Below are 25,993 nucleotides of genomic sequence, written 5' to 3' on the forward strand. Positions count from 1 at the left end.
TATCTACCTACCCCACGCTCAGAGTTAGTTAAAAGTTCAATATTATACAACTCGAAAAAAATGCACAATCACCTGCCATTTGAAATCAAATCCATAACATCATTTTTTTCATTTCGCAAAGCATTGAACTCTTATTTCCTAGACAAGGCTTTCTACGCCGTAAATGAATTATATTTTGAAAATCAAATTTGATCTTGTAAACACTGGTCTAATGTTTGCTATTGCTATATTTACTAATGACATCGAAAGGAATTTATTTAGAAGTCATTGATATTTTACTTTAAACTATAGCTAAATATTTTTGAATATTATTTCTATTTTTTTGTTCTTTGACATTATAAACATTTATAAATGTTTATTTTAACAATAAGACTGACAATATTATTTGTATAATGTTTTGTATTATCTTTTGTTTGTTTGTTTGTGTACCTTGTTTTTTTACTTTGTTTGTTAGTTTACCTTTGTTTACAAATTGAAAAATTTTTTGACAATAAAGGCATTTATTTATTTTATTTATTTATTCATCACTTTGGGTATATTATTCCATGCTACGTTCAGTTATATCAGTGAAGAAAAATACAGATATTAGTAAGTACGTCCATTTAATTGCATTTGTAAAAAGAAAATCGGAAGGATTTCGGTCAAAAAAATAGAGAATTTTAAGAAAAGAAGACATAACTCGTTTTTGTTGGAGAAGCTGATGATAAAACTTATTTCCTGACAAAAGTGTCATTGATAGTGGGACTTGCGGGAGCCTGCCGGCAGCGGCGCCGGCGTATCGAGTTGACAAATCTGCAGCTGCAAAATGTTAAAGATGAAGGATAATGCATTAATGTCATTATTCCTTTTACGAAAATAAAGATATCACGAGATTTTTTTATAACGAAAGGGAATGTTGAAGGAATAAATATGGTGGAAATGGTTCGAAGATATATAGCTATGCAGCCAAGCAACACAGAGCATACTCGATTTTTTGTGGGGTACAGAAATGGAAAATGTATTAAGCAACCCGTTGGCATTACTTTAGGGAAAATGCCGTATAAAATAGCATTGTTCCTAAGTCTTCCAAATCCACAACAATACACTGGACATTGTTTCCGTAGATCGTCTGCGTCGTTGCTTGCAGATTCAGGAGTGGATTTATTAACTGTTAAAAGACATGGTGGTTGGCACTCTAACACAATGGCAGAGAGCTATATAGAAAATTCCAAAGAAAATAAGAAAAAAGTGTCATGTAATATTTTGGGTAACATTTCTGGCAATGATGGGTCTTCAACAAGTTCAAGCACTCAGGAAATAAATTTACTTTCTAAAAATTCAACTCACCTGTCATCGTCTGGAATTATTTTTTCCAATTGTACTGATATTATAATTAATGTTTACAATAAATAAACGTATTTAGGTACCGTTTTTTGCTTGTTTCTTATTTTAAAATTTGCGTGTTATTATGAATTCATAATAGCACTAGTGCTATTATGAAAGCCATAATGACCTCCAAATGACAATGTTAAATGTGTCATAATGACATTGTCGTAGATTAAAATCTTTTTGGATTTTTTTTTTAGTTTTAAGACATAATTTCTTGATAATATGGCAACGTAGGGAGAAGATTAAATTTACAAGGAAGAAAATCCAGAAAAGAACAGTGATTAAGCAAACAAATATATATTTTTCTGGAAAGTTTCAAAATAGAATTAGTTGGTTATTTTGGACTTATTTGAAAAACGGTAAAGAGAAAATATGTTTCTTTTATCGAGATCTACCCGCTCTAAAAATATTTGCACTTATTTAAGACTCATCCTGTATATTTAATTATTTAAGTTTTTATTTATAAGGCTTCCTTTGGTTAGTTTTTTTTTATTAATTTTTATATCATTTTTTTAAATTAATTTTGATTAATTATTGTGTACAGTTATTATCTGTTAAGCATATTAGCTAGAAGATTCATGCATGTGTGTTAAGATTAGTAAAACACAAAGAATGTTAGAACATATAAGAGAAGAGTAGGAATTAGGGATATAAAGTTGCTATTCTAAGGTTGTATAATGTATAATTTACTTAAAGGTTTAGCTAGTGCCTAGTGCTGCAGAAATAGTTCTCTAGTGGTGCAAATAATGTGGATTAATCTAAACATAATCTAAAAAGAGAATATTACTGATAGTGAGAAGTAATAATTAAAGCAAAAAAAAGTTGCGGTTGCGAGGGCTATTTAGTAATTAATGGAAACTATAGATTAATTGGTAATTACTCAGAGTCAGTGGTGGACTATATCTCATACGTAGATAAAATGGAACATTTTCTAGTAATTTTGTTTTCTCTAAGTTATGATAAGGGGATAGTAGCTAGTTTGGCATAAATCTCAAGGTACTATCTTTACTAATAAGCGAAAAAAAATAAGATAAGATAAATTAAAATGCGAAAAAACATCAAAATATCAACAACACATCCATACAATCTATAAAATGTAAAAGTATCCAAGCCACGATTTCAATAAATTATTCCCTGGTTGGTTTTATAGATATATGGAATTTGCAGTTTTTCTAACATGGCATTTTTTGGCTAAAAGATGGCATTCTAGTAACGGTAGCAGTTGGATCTTTTTAGACAACGTAAGCTATGAACGTTAATTAAACCGCTCTCTGTCTTTTGGTATCTTTAACTTAATTATCTTGTAGCTTGGTTCTTTTTAAATAAGCATAGTTCAATTATAACTGCGTCCGAATTCTGGAACTTCGACATAACACCGTTACGCTTTCAAAGCGGTAAGCGAAAGTATTCGATTAGCGAAACGCCAAGCAGTCGATTTTGGTATTCTCGTTCGATTCGTACTGCAATCGTTTTCTGGATACGCGTTGAGCACATATTGGTAGCATCGCAATTTCTTAGGTATCTAATAGTAAAATCTGGAAAATATGTGAATGTTACGTGAATTTCATAACCTATTCTAGAGTAATGTCAACCTATTTTTCTACGGATATGTTATTATTCTTGTTATACGAACATAGATAAAGGAAATAAATTTAGTCTGGAATGCCCGTCAAAATTTTGGGTCGCGAAATTGGTTTGGCGATCCGTTGTACGCGATCTGGCGCTGCTATAGCGGTTGCTAAGAACAACCGCAAATAAAAACAGAAATAATTTTCTCTTGTTCATATCTCTTGTCAGCTGTTTTCAAATTGCTTAGCGCAATCGGTAAAGACGCTAAGCGCGTCCGATGAGAATACCCAAATCGGTAGTTAAGTACGCTCTAAGCGAAAATTATCGTCATATACGCTGAGCATCTCAAAGCGCTTAGCGTTTTTTAAGTTACAGAATTCGGGCTCTGCTCTATAATAGTGTCAAGAGATTCGAATTCTGTGCCATCTCTTGGGCGGTATAGGAAAACCTCGGATGTAGTAATAGAAATTACCAGAAGGAAAAAGAATTCTGGAACAGAAATTACTAGAATATCCGTTAGGGTATTTAAAGCGAGTATCGCTCGAAATGAGGAGTTTTAAACAGGCAATTTTTTGAAATAAACGAATTGCCAAATAATTGGCGAAGGAATTACCCAAGCAGCATTTGGACGTCGGGACAACGTTGTGTCACGCGACCATACGTCGGGGCGCAACGTCGGTACAACCTCGTGCCAACCCTAGTCTGCACTAGTTTGGAGAATCATTTTTGGGTCGAAACGACGTTGGATACCGACGTTGGCTAGAAGCCTAATTTAGTACAAACTGCAACGTTGTTTAAAATCCTAATTTACAGAAATACAAAACTAATATGGCGTCTAAGTCGCGTTTTATCCTAACTTGGGATAATTATAGTAAAAATATTATTTTTAGGATTTAGTTAGAGACATATGTCAGATGACAGTGAAGGAAAACAAAACAAAAGTATTTAAGTGTGGAGGATGTTTGAAGATCATAATTATTGAAACACCTTAACCGACTCTGTAACTCGTTACCCAAGGCAAAAAAGTTAGAAAAAACGCAAACAACTTTATTGATAAATGTATTGTTTCTACTTTGAAAAATACTAATGGGCCTTAAAATTAAAGAAGTTTTAAAAATTTTCTTGAATTTTTTTTTTAGTAAAATGAGAATAATTTATTCGCAGTCGAAAAAATTGTTTCCGCGTGTTTTTTAGGGTCAAATATTTCAAGTTAATGTATTCAAAAAGCAGGAATTGCCATTTTAGGAACGAAACATTTTTCTTATTTAACAACATGGCGGCTTTCACTTTGTTGTTTTGGAGATTAAGATGGAGTAGTTCGAGTAGTCGCATACTGGACTAATAAAGTCGCAGTTCGGCCTTAACAGGTAGTATACTAGTCGCAAGATTGCCTAATTTAGTCATCCTAGAGTCTAGCTTGTGCCGCCCTCTATAATCTAAATAAACGAGGGAGTGGATAAACTATCGGTAATATATGTCGATGTATATTTAAATTTAGTTTTATATGTACCTTTCTTATGTCCCATTTTAATTAAGTTTTTTTTTATAAAAACAAAAACAGCACTGAACTGTCTGACTGAACAGAACAATGAAGTGAAAATTTAAGATTTAAGGTTATGGTTCAATACAGTTGCAAAAAGGTAGTGACTCGACGTCCTACCAACGTAAGAATAAGGAAATCTAAACAACGTTGGAATTAGTAAAACAGACGACGTTTGCATAACGTTGGAATAGGTCCTGAAACTGACGTCGGAAAACTCTATATTGTCCAACGTTGTAACTACGTTGTCCGAATCACCTAAAGATCGCTTAAGCAAAAAAGGTTACAAGACAACGTTTATTCGACGTCGCAGAAGCTTCTACTTTGCTGTAGTACTACTCCAACGTCGGCACAACGTTATAAAAACGTTTAAATTTATTTTAATACCAAAGGTAGGGAGCTAACTATTTTTTGTAACTAATCCAACGTTGTGTTTAGTAAACATGTGGTCGCAAGTCGTGAAAATGCTACTTGGGTAGAAAATCGGACAAAGCATTATTTTAATTATAATGTGTTTGGTTTGGTATTGTATTTGTATTTAATTATATATTGTATTTATAGTTCTAGAATAAATTAATTTAAATGTTTTTTTGTATGTTTTAAATTGAGAACCTACGGAATCCGTAACAATACGGGTACTACAACCATTAGTCCTCCACCACTGTTTACTAAACTACATACAAAAATTACAGTACGAAGCAAATAAAAAATGCAAAGTGCGGCGGTCAAAGGTCACACCGCACAAAAGAACAAAGATAGCGATAGGATCTTAGGTCCTATTATAATACGCAGGCACGGCAGCAGCGCACCTTGACTTCGACGAGGGGCGCCGGGCCCCCGTTGTCGTCGTCGACGATCTGGAGCACGTAGGAGAGGAGGGGGCCGTGCGGGAAGGGACCGGGTTCCCAGTTGACGCTGACCGTGCGGGCGTCCACGGGGGCGGCGCGCAGGTGAACGGGCGGCGAGGCGGGCGGCCCCGAGGCCAGGGTGGCGATCACGACGCTTGGCTCGGAGAAGATGGGCTCGCCGAGGTGGCCGTGGTGGCCCAGGTTCAGGGCCACTCGGAACTGGAAAAGAGGGAGAACAGTAATTTAAAAGTCGATACAAAAAACTTAAAAAATATTTATTTAACTGCTTAATAACAGCTGACATTCATTATCATGTTTATTATATGGATAGTGATAAGCAAGACTGGTCTTGGTCTTGATCAGACAGACGGATGGCTAACAATGTTACACTATAAAGGTTCCGTTTTTCCTTTTGAGGTACGGAACTCTAGAAATAACACATAACATTTTTTATTTATTAATAAAATGAATACTTTATATCTACCGGGTGCGAAAAGGGTCTTAAAAGTTTTAACTTTTTTATTTTATCAGATAAAAAACGAGATTTGGTATGTTAGTATATGACATAAATTAAGATTGATTGATATTCAAGTATTTTCGGCCACTTCCTGTTTCACCGGAAACGGCTACAAATTTTGGTTTTTTAAATGGCACCCTCGGTATGTTTTTACTTTATTCGATAGAAAATTTCATTCTGAATAGAATGACATATCATATGTCAACTTTTGACATTTTCGCTTAAAATAAAATTGAATTTTAGATTTCCATCTAGAGTGCCATGGCTGTGGTAAAAACACTCGTTTTTAATCAATAGTGTCTTATCCTGCCTTTGTAAAAGATGCACAAATCGTATTTTTAATCATATCTCAATTTTTTCAAACGGAACGAGGGTGGCTCATTACCATATTTGGAAAAAGCATTTTTTTACGAATAATTTGGTATTACACACTTGGTATTTCGAGTCAAATTTTCGTTATGAATCGCATGTTGCAATTTCAAATAAACCATATTTAAAAATGTCAAAAGTTGACATATGATATGTCATTCTATTCAGAGCGTCATTTTCTATTGAATAAAGCAACAAAACACCGAGGGTACCATTTAAAAACTAATAGTTGTATTCATTTCCGGTGAAACCGGAAGTGACCGAAAATGTTTCAATTAATCCTAATTTATGTCATATATTAATATACCAAATCTCGATTTTTTATCTGAAAAAAGAAAAAAAGTTATAGGGGTGGGCCAGTTTTGAGACGCATCTGGTATTGTCTATATTATATGAATATGTGATTTATGGTAACCGTCAACTATAAACCATATTCGTATAAAAGATTTTCTCGAGGATTTTCTTGACAGAACATACCGAATATTGCCGTATAAGTTACTGACCTGTTCAACAATATTGTTTTAATTTATTGCAAATGTTTTAAATTTAGATGGTAGTGTGGCTACAAGTGGGAAGAAGAAGAAGAAGAAATTTTATTTTAACATTCAAATTTCAATGTTAAAATAAAATTTCTCATGTAAAAAATATCCAGATACCAATTTTCATCCAAATATCGACGTTCATTCTGAAAATATTTGAAAAAAAAATAAAACTTCTACACCCTGTATTTCCGAAACGATGCATTTTAGGACGTACATTTATACAAAGTTTTTTACTTATTTTTATCTGCAGAATATGTTACCGAAGTCTTCCTATAACGAATCAACATTAATTTTCAATATTTTATTGCAAATCTCGTAAAACCACTATTTGAATAAAATTAAAACAATAATTTTGAATCAATGAATGACTTTTTATATCATACTAGCTGATCCGGCAAAAATTGTTTTACCATATAAATATTTTATGGGACAACGGTCATTTTTATTTACGGAGTTTGGTTTGGAATTGAGTCTTCCAACGGAGTAAGACACTCGAAAACGTTCTTTTCCTTGATTTAAGTAAAAACAATTTTCGGATTGTTACGGGGTTTCTAACAGGACACTGTCTCAGGATTTTTCTCGCTCTTAAGTTCTGAGAAACATTTTCGAGTGTCTTAGACCGTTGGAGGACACCCATTCCAAGTTACGGATAGAGTCTTCCAGATTCTTCAGTTCCGCTTTCAGTTGGTTCTCGTTTGGAAAACAGAACGGTTCTGGTCCAGTTAGTGGGGAGTGTTCGCTCCTTTCCTAGCTAGATTATTTGCTTTTTCATTGCTCTCTATTCCTTGGTGAGCAGGCACCCAGAGTAGGAGGACCTTATTTTCTTTGCCTAATTTGTTGAGCCTCTCTAGGCATTCTTTGGCCAACTTCGAATTGATAGTTACTGAGTTGATCGCGTTTAGTGCTGCTTGACTATCGGATAAGATGGCAATTTCCAGTTTTCGATAGTTTCTATCTAAGATAAATTGTACGCATCTTTCGATAGCGTAAATTTCTGCCTGAAGGATACTGGGGTATAGGAAAATTGGAACAATTTCCGTTGCACCTCATCAATGACACCATGGGTCGTCTTATGGAGTTTGCTGGTGGTCGTATTATGATGTGCAACGGAAGTTAACCACGTTATGATATAGTCTTTTATATGCTGAATATGCTGACTAAGCGTTTCTTCTTTCCAATCCTTTTTATTATCGTACTACTAGTTTCGGAGGATAGTTTCGATATTTTTTTGATCATTATTTATGAAAAATAACATGTAAATAAAAAATATAAAAATTGCAAGACCGCAAGAGTCTTGCATGCTGGTCCTGGTTTTGTCTCAGTCTTGCACTGGTCGGCCTTGGTCTTGGCCTTGCAGATAAAACGCTAGTCTTGCTCTTGGTCTTGCTTTTTGTACAAGACGAAAACCAAGACCGCAAGATCTCGCTCTCACTAAATAATTCCGGTTCTAGAATTCCATGAATTAAGGATGTAAAAAGCCTATATTTAACTTACCCGATATTTCGTATAAGGTTGCAACTCTTTAACTAAAAAATTGCTGGTTTCTGGGTCCCAAGTGGCATTTCTGGAATACTGCCAAGAGGCTGTTAATTCTTCATAACGCCATTGTATATGATAGCTCAGTCTTGTTCCGGTAGCTTTTGGAAACCTAAACATTAATAATTATACTTATTATTAGTTACCTACTATATCCAGAGCAGAGTTTTATATTTACTTTTATTACTGGTTAATTTTCTCTATGCTATTTAATTAAAATGTATTTTTATATTAATGAATTTTATTCTTTAAGTTAATTTTTCTTTTAACAGTTTTAAAATACCATATGATAAAAACAGATAATAATTACAGATTATTTTTAAATACTAAAATATTTAACTCAATAAAATATGAACGATTATTATTGAAATAATATTCAGAATGATTCTATCCTTTATACGAATTAAAATTAAGTTTATCAATGAACATATTTTAACTGAAAGCGATTGCACTTTAGCAATAATTTCATGGATACATCAATTTATCTTCATTACGCTATCATTTATCTTGACAATATAGTTGGCAATTTGGTCAATTTTATTATGGTTTATGTAGTACAAATGTGTTTTATTTGCATTGTGGAATTAGAGTAAATCATGAAATACTTTTTTTAACCATAGTAAAAACAATAATATTTTTTAAAATGCTTATGTGGCGGATTCATCTCTCCAAAAAATCCTATATAGGTATTTCGCCACTGCAAGAAAATCTATAAAATATATTAAAAAAAAAGAAAAATAAAAAAGGCTTTTTTAATACAATCTAATAAAAATAAATGTATTGCTCATGCATCTGTAGATGTTAGAAATGTATGGCAATCCCTTCTTTGATTTTAAAGAACTATTTTATTTTGTAGATTTTCTTGCAGTGGCGAAATACCCATTAGGATTTTTTGGAGAAATAATATTTTTTAAACTAAAAAGACGTCAATTTTACATTAAATTAAGTATGTTACAAGCAAAAACAAACCAAATATTGTATCTTATTGTAATAAATAAGCCCCATGAACTCATGAACCAAATTGTTATCCAGCCTTAAAGAGACATTATATTGGTTCCGATGGTAGACATAACAAAGCATTCATGACTGCGTAGATCATGACTGCTTGTTACATTTAAATAAAATAGAACATTATGGTATTCGTGGTTATTACCTCCATTCTAACTTCAAAGATGTGGCTTCTAAGGAATTATCCAACAAAGCCGGTGCAGGTGGACTACCTAAGATTTCGCGCATTTTTGCGAAATATTTTGCGGTGGCATCGTTGCATCCCATTACGCAGTGCAATTCTCTGTGACTGAGGCGATCTGACGTCACATTCTGTAATAGAAAAAATTGATATAAAGCACGACTTTCAGTTTTCGAATAAAACTATTTTTTCCGATAGTACTATGCACTTGCAATGCTTTTTTTTCGATGAAAATAACTTGAGAAAAAGTTTGTGCCCAATGGAGACAAATATCTCGAGAATCGCATATCATACAAAAGGATGGGAAGTGTAGAGGAATTTTAAAAAGTATCGAGGTAGTACAAGAAATTATCGAGGAATTGTTGTGGAAATAATAAAATAAAACATAACGAGCAGTGGCGTAACAAGGGGGTCTAGGAGGGCCACCCTGGATACTGGTGCGGGTCCTTTAGAATTGGTTTAATCCCCCCCCCCGGGGGTTTTGCCGCCCCCTTCAACTAATAAAAATTCAAGTTTAAGTTTGTTATTTAAAAAATGCCGCCCCCTATCAGCCTGACGCCCTAGGCAACTGCCTATTTTGCCTAATGGATAAACCGGCACTAAGTCTTTAGCAAAACCAGAATTGAAAACGACCTTAATAAGCAGTTAGAAATTAGTCACCGCCAACACAATGAACTAGTGGATAAAAATAGGCAAATATTAAAAAGACTTACGGATGGCGTTTGTTTTCTCGGACAGATATTCGGCGACAAATAAACTGTAGATTTAACGGTTTAAATGATTTTAAATTCCTCAAGCTCTGCAATTTTGATGCATATAAAGGAATTTTTTCTTCTTCTTCATTATGGCCATAGTTCTTCGACCGAGTGTTACTGCGATCTGAACTATAAGTGATTTACGAAACTGATGACATTAGTTCAAAAAATAACGCTAGAGTACTAATGCAATTTTTAAAACACAAAGGTGCTAGAAGATGCCTACACCGAAGTGTCAAACTTGTGTAAATTAGTATTAACAATGCCTGCCACAAATTCATCAATAGAACGCAATTTTGCAACACTTAAACGTATAAAAAATTTCGTTAGAGCGAATTCAACGGATCAGGAGAAACTTTCGTGTGAAAGCGTCGCTGTTGTCAATCGAAACTAAACTTCCCCAAAACATGTCGGAGAATCCACGTTTTTATGATGACGTAATTGACGAATTTGCAAAAAATGATAGAAGAATCGAATCGAACATTACAAATAGGTTAAAAATTGCTTCCCTAACTTAAAATTTCACCGCACGCCCCTGGTATTAAAGGTATTTAAAGGGTAAAAAGGATGGTAAGGTAAGTATCAGGGATGTGTAAGGAATTTATTCTACTAATAGGAAGTAGATAGATGTACAAAATTTAAGACAGCGGTTTTCCCCTTGAAATATGTAGTATGTGGGCTTTTTAAGAAAAGATCATTTTCGCACTCATGGTGGTTATCAATCTTCACCATCGGTCAAAAATGTTTTACTTATTGTTATAGGTACAATCACAGATAACATATAATCATGTCTTATCAAAAATTATGTATTATCTGTGGTACAATATAGTATTTTATAATATTTTTGTAATAATTAAATAATTAATGATGTATTACTTACGCAGACATTTTGACAGGATTGAGTCAACGCTTCTTTCCATAATTTGCAGCCTTGGATACACTGAAAATAAAAAAATAACTATCAGAAGTATTCATTGTGTTAATTTAAAATACCTATTAATAATTACAATACGTGGAAGAAATGTAAAGAAAAAAATATTTTAAAAGTTTCTCAGAAATTATTATAAATGTTAACAGTTTTTGCGTCACAGAAAAGTAAGTCTAGTTTAAAGCATGTAACCAAGTAAACAACCAAGATAGTTCATTATAGTGTCAAAATAGTTGAAAATTGTTTTTATGTTTTATAGAATTCCAAAATATTTTAGAAATGTTTAATAACAAACCAGACAAATATGAAAACAACAACGTGCAATATATATGCGTATATGCTTGTAAGTAATCAATAATAAACAAAATGCACAGAGCTCCTTGCACGTGTCGAAAAATGAATATTTTTGACTAATACTAATATACATGTTTAGCTAAAATATATAAATAAATATAAAATCAGTTTGCGCAAATTTTATCTGGAAAGTATTTAAATTAACTGCAACACATTTACACATTAACATTACTTATGCTGCAATTACTCCTACCTACTCTTTCTACGGTTCTGAATTATCTAATTCTTTATCCACTTCTTAAAAAATCTAAAAGCATTATTTTTTTAAGATGGCGCACCCAGATAACTTTTATTATATAACCGATATTTTTTATTCAGATAAAAAAAACAGATTGAGAGCTACTCTTGTGAAACACCCGGTATATTATGATCATGGCCCTAGAAAAATATTAAATAACATCAGAGAGAAAATTCAATCGCAGATTAATATAAAATGCTTCAATAGACCACAAAATTACATTCGCAACAATATTGCAAATCGCAACTCCTAAAAATTCAAACTCGCAGATAGAAATCACAATCCCAGTTACAAAATTACAATCGCAGCAAAATCGCAAATCGTGACAAAGTCACAAATCGCAGGGATACACTGGTTGCCGAAATTGAAACTCGCAAATAGAAGAAATCGCAATCGCAGTTTTTCTATGAGAGCCAATCGCATGTTGCGATTGCAATTTTAAAATCGCTGCGATTGAATCGCAGTCTGCGATTTTTTGCTCATCTCTACAAACTATCCCAGTGAGCATTTTATTCCTTTAAAGGAAATGTGTTCTAGGTGACGTCGTTGTTACGTTACCAGGCCCTTCTTTTGCCTGATTCAAAGCAATAAAACGCAGATACATACATGTTCCCTAATGTTTCCTAAATGTGACAAAACTTTGCTCACTGGGATGTCTACAAATGCATTTACCCAATAACATGTATGTATAAAAAAACATTTTTAGAAACCCGTGTTTTCCATAGTTGCTTAGTAAAAAATAAAATCCCTTTCATAAAAAGTCTAACTATGTCTACAAATTCATTTACCCAATAACATGTATAAAATAGCTATTTATGTAACAAGTTGCGAAATTGTTTAATGACAAAATTCTGTCAGGTTCAAACGTCGCCGTATTTCCTACAAAGTTTTGTGAAAAAATGAGTGATAATGACGAGTCTTTGGATATTCAAGAAGCTGCTGAAACTGCGCTACCCACGTTAGTGCCCGAGAAGTCGAAAAACTTATACGAGACCACCTACAACAACTTTGAAACCTGGGTCAAAAAAAACATTTTGAGAATTTCACAGAAAAGGTATTGCTAGCCTATTTCCTGAAGTTACCCACTGCCTTAAAGCCGTCAACTCTGTGGAGTAAATATTCGATGCTCCGCTTCATGATTTATCTGAACAGAAACGTAGATATTAGCAAATTCACAAACCTTATTGCATTTTCAAAAAGAAAAGCTTCAGGATATCAGGCAAAGAAATCGAAACTACTTACAAAACTGGAAATAGAACGCTCTATGAAAGAAGCCGATGACAAATAATTCCTGTTAGCTAAAGTTGTCTTAATCTGGACCGCCATGGCGTAAATGGAGTATTTGGAGCATGTAAGAGGGAATAAATTGCGGTTTTAACAGTAGATGCCATTAAAGATTGTCAGTTATTTATTAGTGTGAAGATTCCGAATACAAAAACTCAGTTTCCAAGAGTGTTTACGATTACTGAGAGACCAATAGATGGTATCAATTTCTTACACGTATTTCGTAAGTTCCGCAAAACTTCGATCACTCAATGTGAAACATCATCGATTTTTCTTGACGTATCGAAAAAATCAATGCCATACCCTGCCAGTTGGAATCAGGTTGGAATCAATACAATTGGGGGTATGCCAAAAAAGATAGCGGAATTTCTTCTCCAGCGCCATTGAATACACTGGTCATTGTTTCCGGCGCAGCTCAGCAACAATGCTGGCGGATTCAGAAGCGGATATAACAGTTTTAAAGCGACATGGAGGTTGGCGATCAAGCTCGCTTGATGAAGGTTACATTAAAAATTCAATTGAACAGAAAACCGAAATAGCAAAAAGAATCATGGGACAGACAGATACGCCAAATAAGAAATTAAAAGCAGTTCACGTAGAAGCAGAAGCTACCAGCGTTGCCAGTACAAGAAATTTACTTATTCCGACTCCTACAACTTGCATTTCTCTTAGAAGTTGGATGCCTCTTGTATTCACTTTAATAATTGTACCTTTAAGATTTACATTAAATAAATATTTTCATTATTTCCAACGTTTCATTTTTTACTTTTAGGCACTAGTGCCTAAACAATAAACAAGTGTCACTTTTAGATGCTAGTCATAGACAAACAAATAAAAAGAGACTGGCAAATTAAATGGCAAAGAGAGGGACAACGTTCCCGTAGCGCAACTCAGAACGCAAAATTTCGTTCTATTTATGTTGATCTGCGTATTGCGTATATTGGGCCCACTATCTCATTCTAATATAACAAGAGAGAAAGAAGCAGCCTTATAAAACGTAATTTCTAAATAGAAATTAGAATAATCGCCTTTCGTTTTCGTCATCATGACAACCAAGATGACAACAGCATGACAATTCGTCATGTTTGTTAATATTTCTTTTGGCGATTTACCTTTTTTTCTAAACTCTTCATTTTATTGACTTATGAATATGGATAGGGAACAAATTCCTTTGTTCCATATAGGTATTTATATTTTGTTACTTATAATTTTAGGTTATACTATTTGTTATTTTATTTGCTGCAGGAGCCAGTGTCATCTATTTTCTATATATGTATTGGTGCCCCCTTTCTCTGATAGATATGTTAAAGACGCCCGGTAAAATAAAAGTAAGTAGTTATATTTATCATCTTATAAAAAAAAAGTAGAAGTATAGTAGTGTCAAAAATATTTCGAACCTCTCTTAACATAACAAATTAATACAATTAATTTTTTTTATTTTTTGGGTAGGTAGTTTATAGCTGGTGTATAGTAACCAGAAACTTTATTAATATACCTATTTTACTTTTGTTTTAGGATTAAAACTGGACTTGAAAATGGTTCAGGATCATGATTCTCGTAAAGTCTTCTTTGCTTGGATATTCACTTTGTTATTGCAATTAGGCAGTTTTTTCGAAAATGAGATTTTTAATGCCCTTTAAAAAAAATTTCCGATCGTTTCCTGCAACAGTCAGTTCTTCTGCAGTTAAAATTGGTAGGTGGGTGGAATAAACACTGTTATTTTTTGTTATTATATTATAAAAAGTTTATTTATTTTTATATATAAATAAATATGTTTATAAAACAGTACAATTTTTGCTTTTTTTATAATTTCCCTTATAATAGTAATATTCTTTCGTTCTGAAAGAAACTGCAAATTTTCACTTAAATTGATTTATTCCCTACACCACGTTCCCTTTACGTGGTATAGGGAATAAATCAGTTTAAGTGAAAATTTTCAGTTTCAGAATGAAAGAATACTACTAATAATGGCTAATTTAAATTTTCCGCCAGCCAGAATGTGCGATAATGTCTTACGATACGTTTTATACCTATCTCTTTTTTTTCATATAAAGCGCACATAATAAAGAAAGATAGCAATAAAGACGTACGTCCTGCCATGGTCCGGCTAATTGGTTTCAAAATTGTTATTCTGAGTTGCGTTACGGGAACGTGGTCCCACTCTTTACCATAGGATTTGTCAGTATCTTTTTATTTGTTTGTCTATGATGCTAGTGTCTAAAAGAATGTCATTTCGAATCTCAAATAAATATCAAAAACGGTCAATTTCGAAACGCTTTCACAACAAATATTTTTAGAAACCCGTGGCTCCAATAGTTGTTTAGTAAAAAATAAAACCTTTTAAAAAAGGTCCGATTTTTGCTATGTCTCCGACATTAAAATTACATAAAAAGTTTAACTATGTCTACAAATTCATTTACCCAATAATATGTATAAAAAACATTTTTAGATATCCGTGTTTCCAATAATTGCTCAGTAAAAAATAAAATCTTTTAACAAAGGTCCGATTTTTACTACATCTACGAAACTAAAATTTCATAAAAAGTCAAACTATGTCTACAAATTCATTTACCCAATACTATGTATAAAAACATTTTCAGAAATCAGTGTTTCCAATAGTTGCTTAGTAAAAAATAAAATCTTTTAAAAAAAGTCCGATTTTTGCTAATGAATATGGAACGAAACATTTAAGGAATATGGGCCACGTTCGGCAACACCGCTTCCCTCCCTGTTCATTTTTCCCGCGGTGGTACTCGATAATTCGCGCGTCGCCGGATGTCCGACCGGCAAACTACGCATCGGAACGGAAGTACCCGTTTTCTTTATTGGCGGGATTATTTTTAAAACTTAAACGCTTCGACAGAGACAGAAAGAGCGTTCTGTAAATAAAAAAGATAGAGAGATAGAGAGTGAAGTATCGGGCGTTTCTATAGGCGTGCGACCCTCTTTAAATCGTTTTTTTACGAGTGACAGCGGATGCCTCAATAAAAGAGCGTACGACGCGTTTTAATTGTCGAAAATGGACAACAAGGCTCTGGATGGCTGGATGTATTTTTGGACGCGACCGTTGTTCTCACGACCTAGAGGTCCGTCAGACTTTTACGGAAGTTTTGTTTGTGATGTAAAGCGGAAATCGCTGGACAAAACATTGTAAACACAAATATTAAATTATTTATTCACGATAACTTTAGCTGAAGTTATTCGGTTTAATTAAAATTATCATAAATTTATAAAAATTGCTGATAGAGGAATTAAAGTAAAACGCGTTTATATAATTCGTGTCATAGAATTTCTGTGCAGCGTTTTCAGAGATATTTAGAGCGATACCTGTTGTAGGCATATCTATTGGAGGTGTTAAAAACCTTTAAAAATAGGAGTTGTAAAAATAAACAAAAGATTATCAGGAAGTTAAGAAAAAAATATAATTTCACTTTTTTTTTAATGAAACACTCTATATATCTTAAGTTTTTTGAAAGATATTTTTCTTCCGATTTCAGATATATTATATTGTTTGCCTATATTTTCGTAAACCGTATTTGAATTATATTTGTTTAATTAGTGTATTTAAAAATGTCTCTGAATTAAATTCAAGGCATTCTTTTTTGTGGTGGGCAAAACTGTTATTTTTAAATATCACTGTTGAATTGAAAAATGCTTCGTTTGTCCGCTAGAGGGCATCAAACTTAAAAAAAATAAAACCATTTTTTGATATTTTAAGAACTGTTATTCCGATTTGAATGGGATTTTGAGTGACTATGTTTTGCTGTGCTCTAACATTTGCCTTTCACAAAAATCAAGAAAAAGTACGGGAAAACTACCCCTGCCCCTACATTAATTTTCGTATAAATATTTTCCAACTCCAACGATGACAGATTTTCATTTCGTAAAATGGTCCCTCTAGTATTTACTACATTTTTTGTCTCTTGTAAAAAAACATGCCACATCGCATAGTTTTTGAGAAAAAAAATTGGAGAATTAATTTTTCCAAAGCAGACCTACAAAATATACAGGGAGTTCCCATATCCCGTAGCCATACAAGAACTATGTATTTTTTTAATCAAGATAAGTTAATTGCACATAATTTACCTTTATACAAAAGTGCTTCGTTTGTCCGTTAGAGGGCATCAATAAAAAATAAACCCAAACGTTAATTAATTTAAAATGTATTAATTTTTCAAAGCTTTTTGTGAAGCTTACTGTCAAATATAATTTGGGATACTAACATAAAATTCTATATTTTCGCCAACTGGATTATTAAAGTATAATAGATTTTCTGCGGCTCCATAACTTGATGTGACAAAAATCATTTATTTGATATCAGCTCCGGAACTGTCCAGGGGCTGGTTCTCACCGACACGGCAAGCAAAACTCCTTCTATATCAACAGACGATGTCGTAAAGTGTCGGTGAGATATTAGTGCATCTCCCGTCAAAAGATGGCAAAGAGCGTTTTTCGGCCCGCTCAAATATATATGAAATGAACAAAATTCTTACAGCTTTAGTGTATATTAATATAGTCCGTAAAACGAATAACTTTGAATTTGACAGTTCCCGCGGGTTTTTCTAGTGTTAATTTTATTAGGTTAGCAACTTGCGGCCATGCTGACGCAATGCCGTCTCTAATAGAACAGCTTCAGAGCGAGATTTATGACGTCACGCTAGTTAGATACTACGGATTAATAAATATGTTGTAGAATACATGGAAAACATAATTATTCCTCGTATTATTGGTTAGTATTTTAAAAATGAAATAGTTTACATGAAATATACATAATATAGAGTTAATAAGAGATATTAGTGCATCTCCCGTCAAAAGATGGTATTTTATTTTTTTCTCTACTTTCAATTTTTCGAAATTAGAAAAAATACACAGCTAAAGGCAAGAAAATATTTAATTGTAATAATATTATTTATTAATAATTAGCATTTATTGACCTATGCAATTGTAACTCCTGTTTCACCGGAACTGACTAGAACTTTTGATTTTTAACTGGCACCCTCGGTATTTTTTTACTTTATTCTATAGAAAATGATACCCAAATGACACCTCAATCGGATGTCATATCATATGCCAACTTTTGACATTTTCGCATATGGCTTATTTGAAATTGTACCATGTGGTTCATAACGATAACCTTCCTGGACATTTTTTAACTAAACAATAAATTGTAGAATTCAGGGTTGGGAGTGTAAAAACCTCTAATGGCCAAAAAACTAGTTTTTTACGTGTAACAAAACAAGTTTCATATTATGTTGTCGGTTGTGTAATAAAAATATAAAATATTTACGTACCTACATCGACAAGTAAAGCTGAATCTTATTTTACTATGTTTGATTTCTTTATTGACAATATATATTTTTTTTATTTTGTGTAGAGCTCAAAATTGAGGGGAAAACAATCGGAAATTATTTTTTTCTTTTTTACATTAGTGTATTTTTTACGTTTCTATCTGTATTTTAACTCCAAAACTAATAGAAAAAGACTTTAAACGCCCCCCATTCGTAAAATTAGTGCATAACTAAACCCTCGTGATGGAAATTTAAAAAGTGGAATTGAACAAATCTACCGTACGGTGATTATTACAGGGATATAATGAGGAAGTGGTGAATTAGGCTACCAGTTCGTATTTTAACTCTTTAATTTGTCGGCTTATTAACGCAGGAGGTGCTCTCAAGGATTCTGTGGTTGAGTACAGTTATTTTTAAATAATTTAACTATAATAAATACTATTTTATTGTCAAAAAATATAAATTTATATAAATAAACAAACTGTATTTATTATTATTGATTTTTATAGAATTTCTTCAGATTTACCTATTTCCCAGGATAATTCACATTCTAGTGGATCAAACAACATAATAACAAAAATAATTGGCGCCGGGAGGCACGTATAGCCGCCCATACTAAAATATGTAAATAAAAAGTTGGTAGGCAGTTCTTTTAGTTTCAAAGTAAAGGAGTTTTTCCAATTTTTTTTATCTCAAAAACTGCGACTTTGACTGATTTTGATGTTATTACAAATTTTGTTGCAAATATTATTCCTAATCTTAAACTGAAAACCGCGTTTCGCTAGCTACTGTAATTTTGGAGTTACGATTTTTAAAAATTTTTCCCTCCCATACCCCCTTACCAACCCCTCACCCCCACCAAAAACTAATGGCCGGGTTCTCGGGTGCCATAGTATTTTTGTGCCAAATTTGGTTAAAATCGGTTTAGCGGTTTTTGAGTTATTGTGTAACAGACAGACGAACAGATGGACAGACGAACAGACGGACAGACAGACACCATGAAAATATTTTGTATTTAGGTCATTTATGACCCAAATAACTCATTTTGAATGAAATTAATAAAAACTTTTTTTTGCCGATCTAATTAATTAATATACCTTAATAGCCTACCATACCTGTTGGTATATGGTCGGCTAATAAAATGTATATATTAATCAAAATAGCAACCATAGACTAATGTCACGTACTAGAGATAGATTGGACACTGATATAAAACAAATAAGTCCTTCGTTTAGAGCCACCTGGTGATCCGGAAGAAACTAATGGAGAGTTTTGGCATGACATATTTAGTTTCTTCCGCATCGCCAGACGGCGCAAAAAGACATTAAAGTACAGGTTTCTAATTTATATTATGAAGATGACATGACAGTCTCTATGTTAACTACTGTCTATGGTCTAGTTTTTGTCTAGTTGACAAAATGTTGGTGATCCGTCAAGTTATTTTTAAATCATTATTTAAATAATTATTAATTCAGATATTCCCAGATATTCCTGATTTGTCGGAAAGTTCAGTGATTTGTGTTTATAGTTTGTGTTTTTATTAGTTTGTGCATTCTGATACTTACAGTCGATCATCATTTTCGTGTTAGATACTAAACTTTTTTATTAAAGTCATTTTGACATTTTAGAAATAATAATTTATAAACCAAATAAAAAAATAGTTTAATCATAAATAAGTAAGTACATAGTTGGTAATATATAGTATTTTTAGTAACAGTTGATTAGTAGTCTATAATATTTTTACTATATTATAATTTAGTTGTTAAATCAAAAAAAAATAGGCGATATGTGATCTATTGTTGGTGTTTAAAATGTATGTATTTATAATTTTAATTTTGTTGTAATTATGTTACACTTCTAATGATCTAATAAAACATAAAATGGCAGTAAAAAAGTCTATATTTATTATTTTATATTTTATAAGGAATAATTTTGCGCTTGAATAACGTTACCGTTTTAATTAGCGTTAATAAGTAACGGAACGCTAAAATTATGTTATGCCAAAACTCTCCATTAGTTTCTTCCGGATCACCAGGTGGCTCTTAATGACGGACCCATTTGTTTTATATCAGTGTCCAATCTATCTCTAGTACGTGACATTAGTCTATGGGTAAGATTTCGACAGACGATGACAGAAGAAAAGCAGATGACGTCTCATACCAATCAATTTATTTTACTAAAAAAAGTTTCTAATAATTTTTAAGTTAACTATGGATGGGTTTAAATATAAATCCGTCTCTTGTTGTTTTTAACCAGTTTTATTGGTTTATTTCAAAAATGACAGATCGTATTTCAATTTTATTGGTTTGCCGGAACGATGAACGACAAACGGACGCCGATGCGTATGAACGCGCCTTTAGATTTTTTACGCTTTTCAAAGTCTCAAATTAGAGGTTATAATTTTGTGTCAACTTTTTTGTCAGTTTTGTAAAATACCCTGCGTTTTGGAAGATGATGCATTTTGATTCGTGTTATTACGTGTGTTTTGTGTCTTTTGAAGTCAAGTGGAGGAAAAATCGAGTGAAAATTAACTGTAGACCCAGAGCACACTTTATGGTTAATACTCGCTGCCCAGGCAAAAAGTCTTATACACCAATAAAGTTACCATCTCTAAAGTTCGTATACCATCTCGTCGTAGATAAGTGCATCTCGAATTTGGTAGAAGGACCATACTAAACACATACTAAAAACTGAAGTAGCTGTAAAATATCGACATCACACGATAGGTAAATAATGGATTTTAGTACTGCACAAGAAAAATAATGCCAAAAGTACTGGTTTAAAAAAATTAAGATTAAAGTTAAATAATCAACCTTTAAGGTACCTATAAAATTTGGTAAGTGTTATTAATAATAAAACAGTTTGTTTTATTTATGTATTTATTCCTGCGGAATATTACAAATTTGTATTTGTACATAAGTTATATTGATAAATTATCATCATAAATGCGGGAAGTTTCATAAAGCTTGAACGAAAATAAGTAAGAAATAATTCTTTTTTATATTTTTTGGTATGTGGTGTCTTGTACTTGTTTGTTTTGTATTAACACATACCGTTTTTTATTAAATTAAATAACTCGATTACATTTTTTCAGTTTTATACAGTTTTTTTCACAATATTTTGAAGCAATCACTTGTCAGTCAAATTTTAAATATATTAATTTCCTGCTGCGTTTCAGTTGTACCAACTTATTCCTTTGTAAAATAAAATAAACTACTTTGAAATTAAAATGACAGACACATCTATCACTGTCAAGGATCTTCTCGTTGGACAGACTATACAAGATAATTGATTAGCAGGAACCGTCGTATTTTTTCATAATTCGCTAGATCATATCGCGTTGATAAACAATTAAATGGTTAAAACGAATTGTTTGTTGATTCCGCCAAATGAAATAATAATTTTGCACGACCTCAATTTTACTGACAATTAAAATGGACGTAGGCCGAACTAGGTCTCCTTCAATTATTGAATTGATATAGCCACATATAGAGATGTTTAATGTTTATAACAATGAAGTTTTGAATGAACCAGGGACAATTCACATATACAGCGTGTAAATATATAAGGGCGATGAAATTTTAAGGTTTACGATTTTTTTTAGTTTGGCATTTCCCTACAAGGTAACCTGGTGATACAGGGTGTTCCAGGCTGAGCGTGCGTTTCAAGTCTCTAGAGAACTACAACATCTAGATCGGAGATTTTATGCACATCATTGTTTCATAATGAGATCTATCAATTAAATATGTTTTCAATATGACACTTCCAGATACACCGGAAGTTGACAGCAACTTACTTATTTTAAATGGATACCTCCATTTTTTATTACATACTTAAATTCTCTGTAAAATTTTAAGAGTTTTGATATCAAACACTCCATATCTAATATTAACCGTTTTTGAGAAAAAAAATATTTAAAATTTTTGGAAAAACTGCCTGTCAAAAAAATCTGTATAGCATAAACGACAAATTTAGTGATTACCACAGCCACTGTGACACAAACAGAAAACATGTGGCTATTTATTTCAAACATTAAATTATTCGAATTTCATATAATATTGGCCGTAGCTGTCATGGAATTGAGAGATTAAAAAATTATCATAGATTATTTTTTTCAAATTGGAGCCCACTTTTTTTATTTCACTAGGGAAAAGTGTTTTCAATTCATTAATTTTTGTTTGAATGATATTCAACAACAATTTAATTTTTGAAATAGATAGTCCTATGCCTTCTCTTTATGTCACAGTGGTTGTGGTAATCACTAACTTTGACGTTTAGGCTATAATTTTTTTGACAGGCAGTTTTTTTCCTCCAAAAATTTTATGAGATAGAGCAAAAACCGATTTCCCTGCATGACATCCTTTTCAAATTCAACAAGACAGAACACCTAAAACAAATCGTTTTGTTTTTGAATGTTAGACATTAACTTTATAATCAAGAAAAAAAAACTAGCCGCAAATTTGAAATGTCATAATCACATTTTCTTGAAATGCACAGTAATTATTGGGACTTAGAGCTGCTTAGTACTCGTAGAAAAAATGGCTGCATAACTCAATATACCCATTTAAAATAAGAAATTGACAGCAAAACTTCTGGTATTTTCGGAAGTGCCGCCATATTGTGTTCACTATACCATGGTGAAATAATGATGTGCAAAAAATCTCCGATCTAGATATTGTAGTTCTCTAGAAACTTCTAATGCACGCTCAGGCTGGGACACCCTGTATATACAACAAACCGTATTTTAGAGGGGTATTTCACTATTGGAGTTACATGTACATTTTCTTGGCAGTCGCTGTCAGTCATTGGCGGTCACCTGTAATAATTACATGGCAGTCATAGGCAGTCTTCTTCGTAGTCATTGGCAGTCGCTTGGCAGTAAAATGAGATTTTTGCAGTACATGTACATTTTTTACCCATGTGAGTAGGGAATGCAATCCCGCACCAAAATCTCAATCCCGCAAACCCGCGGGTTAAAGCAGTCGATCCCGCGGATCCGCAAAATTGCGGGACTGTACAATAGTCATACATTTAGTCCTAAATGGTACAAAAGGTATTGTACATTTTGCGTAGGCCCACAATATATTGATATAGCGTGTATCTTAAACTAGCTGTACAGAAATTTGGACCGATGTATACAGGGTATTCAAAAAATATATTTAATATTAAATAAACTTAAATTTTATTATAATTTATCTACTTATTTTATAAATAAAAATATTATTCTGATGTTGAAGTTTTTTTTTAACTTGTGTTAGTTATCTGCTTTTAGATACACCCTATATAAATACTTTTTTGGCATATGCAGAATGTACAAAGCTTTTTGTACCATTTAGGACCATACGTATGACTAAAAAAGCATATTTTTCAAAAAAACGTCGTATTTTCCTTAACACCAAAAAAAAACTATGAAATTGTTTTTTCTAATTTCAATACAGATTAGTCGTACTTGGTAAAAATTTCGATTTTTTAAAAATAGTAAATTTGCGGTAAAAAGGATTCTTGACCAAATTTTCACACTCTTATAAAACACCCTGTATACGAGAATTCGCTAAATATATTTTCGAAGACCATATAGCATCTTAATCACAATAGATGCATCTAAAACCTGGTCCAAACCGCATCCCAAAATCTTTTTTAGTTCAAGAGATACCTATTCAACTTTAAATTTACCCTAAAATATTGCTTGTCCCGATAATTACATATGACCGGCATCGGCAGTTTATTTGACGAAATTGTCCACAAGTACGAGTTAAACGGTTTTCTTCACTTACTCACATACGCCAGAAAGAAATCTAACAAGTAACCTGTTTGTTTCACTTATTTTTAATGGCCAAGCCGTATGGGGAATCCCCCGGGTTCCGACCGTCGACGCATCGGCCCGGAACGAAATGGTTTGACCCTGATCGAGATCGATTCGGATTCGGTTACCCAGTAGTAATGGGTCGATACCGCAGATTCCGCACGGTAAATCCCGCAACTTTGATTCCGCGGAATCTCAGAGGGATCCCGCATTTGCGGGATCCAGCATTTACGGGATTGCATTCCCTACATGTGAGACACCCCTCGCGTATTTTAAAGGCAAATAGTATTATAAAAATCCATAACTTAATAATAAGATATCATATTATCAATTCGATTTTATTAATTTTAACTTAAAAACAGCACATTTTTTAGAATAATTTTGTTACACAGTAGGTACAACTTTTTAATTATTTGATACTGGTAACTATTTCCAGATTTTAATCTCTGTCAATCATAACAGTGAAGCATACATACATAAAATTCTTACGTATTTATTCCCACAGAAATAAGATGATGCAAGAGTTAAAACAAAATCACTGTTGTTTCATAATATCCTATACGTTGCTGCCATTAAACAACTCTTATGTCTGTACTGTCTATAGTGTCATGTTCCTATAAAAAAACAATTAAATTTTTTCAAAGACCCATTTGTACCGATTTTATGAAATCGTTAAACGCCATGTTTAGATTCATTATTCGCATTACATCAATAAAATTACATTCTTATAACGCAAAGAATCTTCAGTTAAACAAACAATCTGACTACTGTTTCGCAGAGTAACTTGATATTATTTATAATTACGATCTTTGCAACATTTATTTTAAACGTGTATGCTTCAGATGCCTTAGACAGCTAAAATAAACCAGACAGTGTTTGTATAATATAATTTTATTAACTAACTCCAAAGCGTAACTACATTGTAACTCTGATTTTGTTTAATCTCTCAGAGTATCGAAGTGCTTAATACTTATTGCATCTGTCTAATCGCAATAGGCCTCAATGGCTACCTCATAAACTTTACTAACTAAACTCATAATATACCTTCAACTATAGAATAAAGAATATTAATGTATATGTTGAAGCAAATAATATTCTTTACTTTTCTGATATTATCGAGACCATTTTCATATACTCAAGTTATTATTATATCGCATTTCATCACTCAATTAACAAAATTTACTGGTCCTATGAACAACTTTACAAAAAACTCGTAACTAGTAGACGATTCCCTATTATTAAACTGTCTAACAAAAATATGCAAAATATTATTTGATCTTATTTATATTTAATTGATCTGAAATTAATTGAAACCAAACCATAAAATAGGAATAAAGCTTTGAATAAAGTCTGCTCAAGGCTAGACAGCTTTTATACAATAATCTAAGTGTGCATGTTTAAGACCCTTGAAAATCAATCAGTACCTGTAAAACATCTTACAAACACAGAGCACCAAACTTGTAAATCTTGTCAACAAGCATAACGTGACCCTAAAGCTATTTAGGGTTAGGCTTTTAAACATATTTTAGTCTTTGGTTTAGTTTATCCCATACAGATTCGAATATGTTAAAACAAGACGTCAACACAAACTGCTTCTTTCAAAATCAACAAGTACCCTCTCATGTTCCTTGTTTGTTTATAGTTTAAATAATATATGACAGAGTATTTATTTTTGCCAAAATAATATCGTGAGAACATTTCAGATTAAAAGGTTTTGTTTATGAAATTTATGTATGCGATATTTTTTTAGATTTAATTTTAGTATTTAGATATTTATTTTTTTAGATTTTTCTGGTGGTGAAAACCATAGAATTCTTTTCAAGAAATCCTGTATATTATTATATTTTAGTTTCTACGATTAAAAT

The 25,993-nt window shown here is 32.5% G+C and overlaps 1 protein-coding gene across 6 annotated transcripts in view; it reads right to left on the minus strand.

Moving 5' to 3' along the window:
* LOC115881382 (proto-oncogene tyrosine-protein kinase ROS-like) overlaps nt 1–11,170 on the minus strand; it is a 56,764-nt gene extending 45,594 nt beyond the window's left edge. For 4 of the 6 annotated variants that reach the window (XM_030898839.1, XM_030898837.1, XM_030898836.1 and 1 more), the window contains exons 1-4: nt 11,114–11,170; nt 9,443–9,609; nt 8,248–8,401; nt 5,287–5,544 (exon numbers count right to left, since the gene is read on the minus strand). In XM_030898839.1, coding sequence (XP_030754699.1) covers nt 5,287–5,544; nt 8,248–8,401; nt 9,443–9,564 — 534 coding nt within the window. In that variant the 5' untranslated portion in view covers nt 9,565–9,609; nt 11,114–11,170. Of the gene's footprint in view, nt 1–2,058; nt 2,078–5,286; nt 5,545–8,247; nt 8,402–9,442; nt 9,610–11,113 lie in introns of those variants that run through there. The other 2 variants (XM_030898840.1, XM_030898841.1) reach the window with 2 other exon arrangements.
* Between the last annotated feature and the right edge of the window lie 14,823 nt (nt 11,171–25,993).

This window comes from Sitophilus oryzae, unplaced genomic scaffold (genome assembly GCF_002938485.1).
Source record: "Sitophilus oryzae breed Bouriz unplaced genomic scaffold, Soryzae_2.0 scaffold_1717_pilon_pilon, whole genome shotgun sequence".
In the NCBI taxonomy this organism is placed as follows: Eukaryota; Metazoa; Arthropoda; class Insecta; order Coleoptera; family Curculionidae; genus Sitophilus; species Sitophilus oryzae.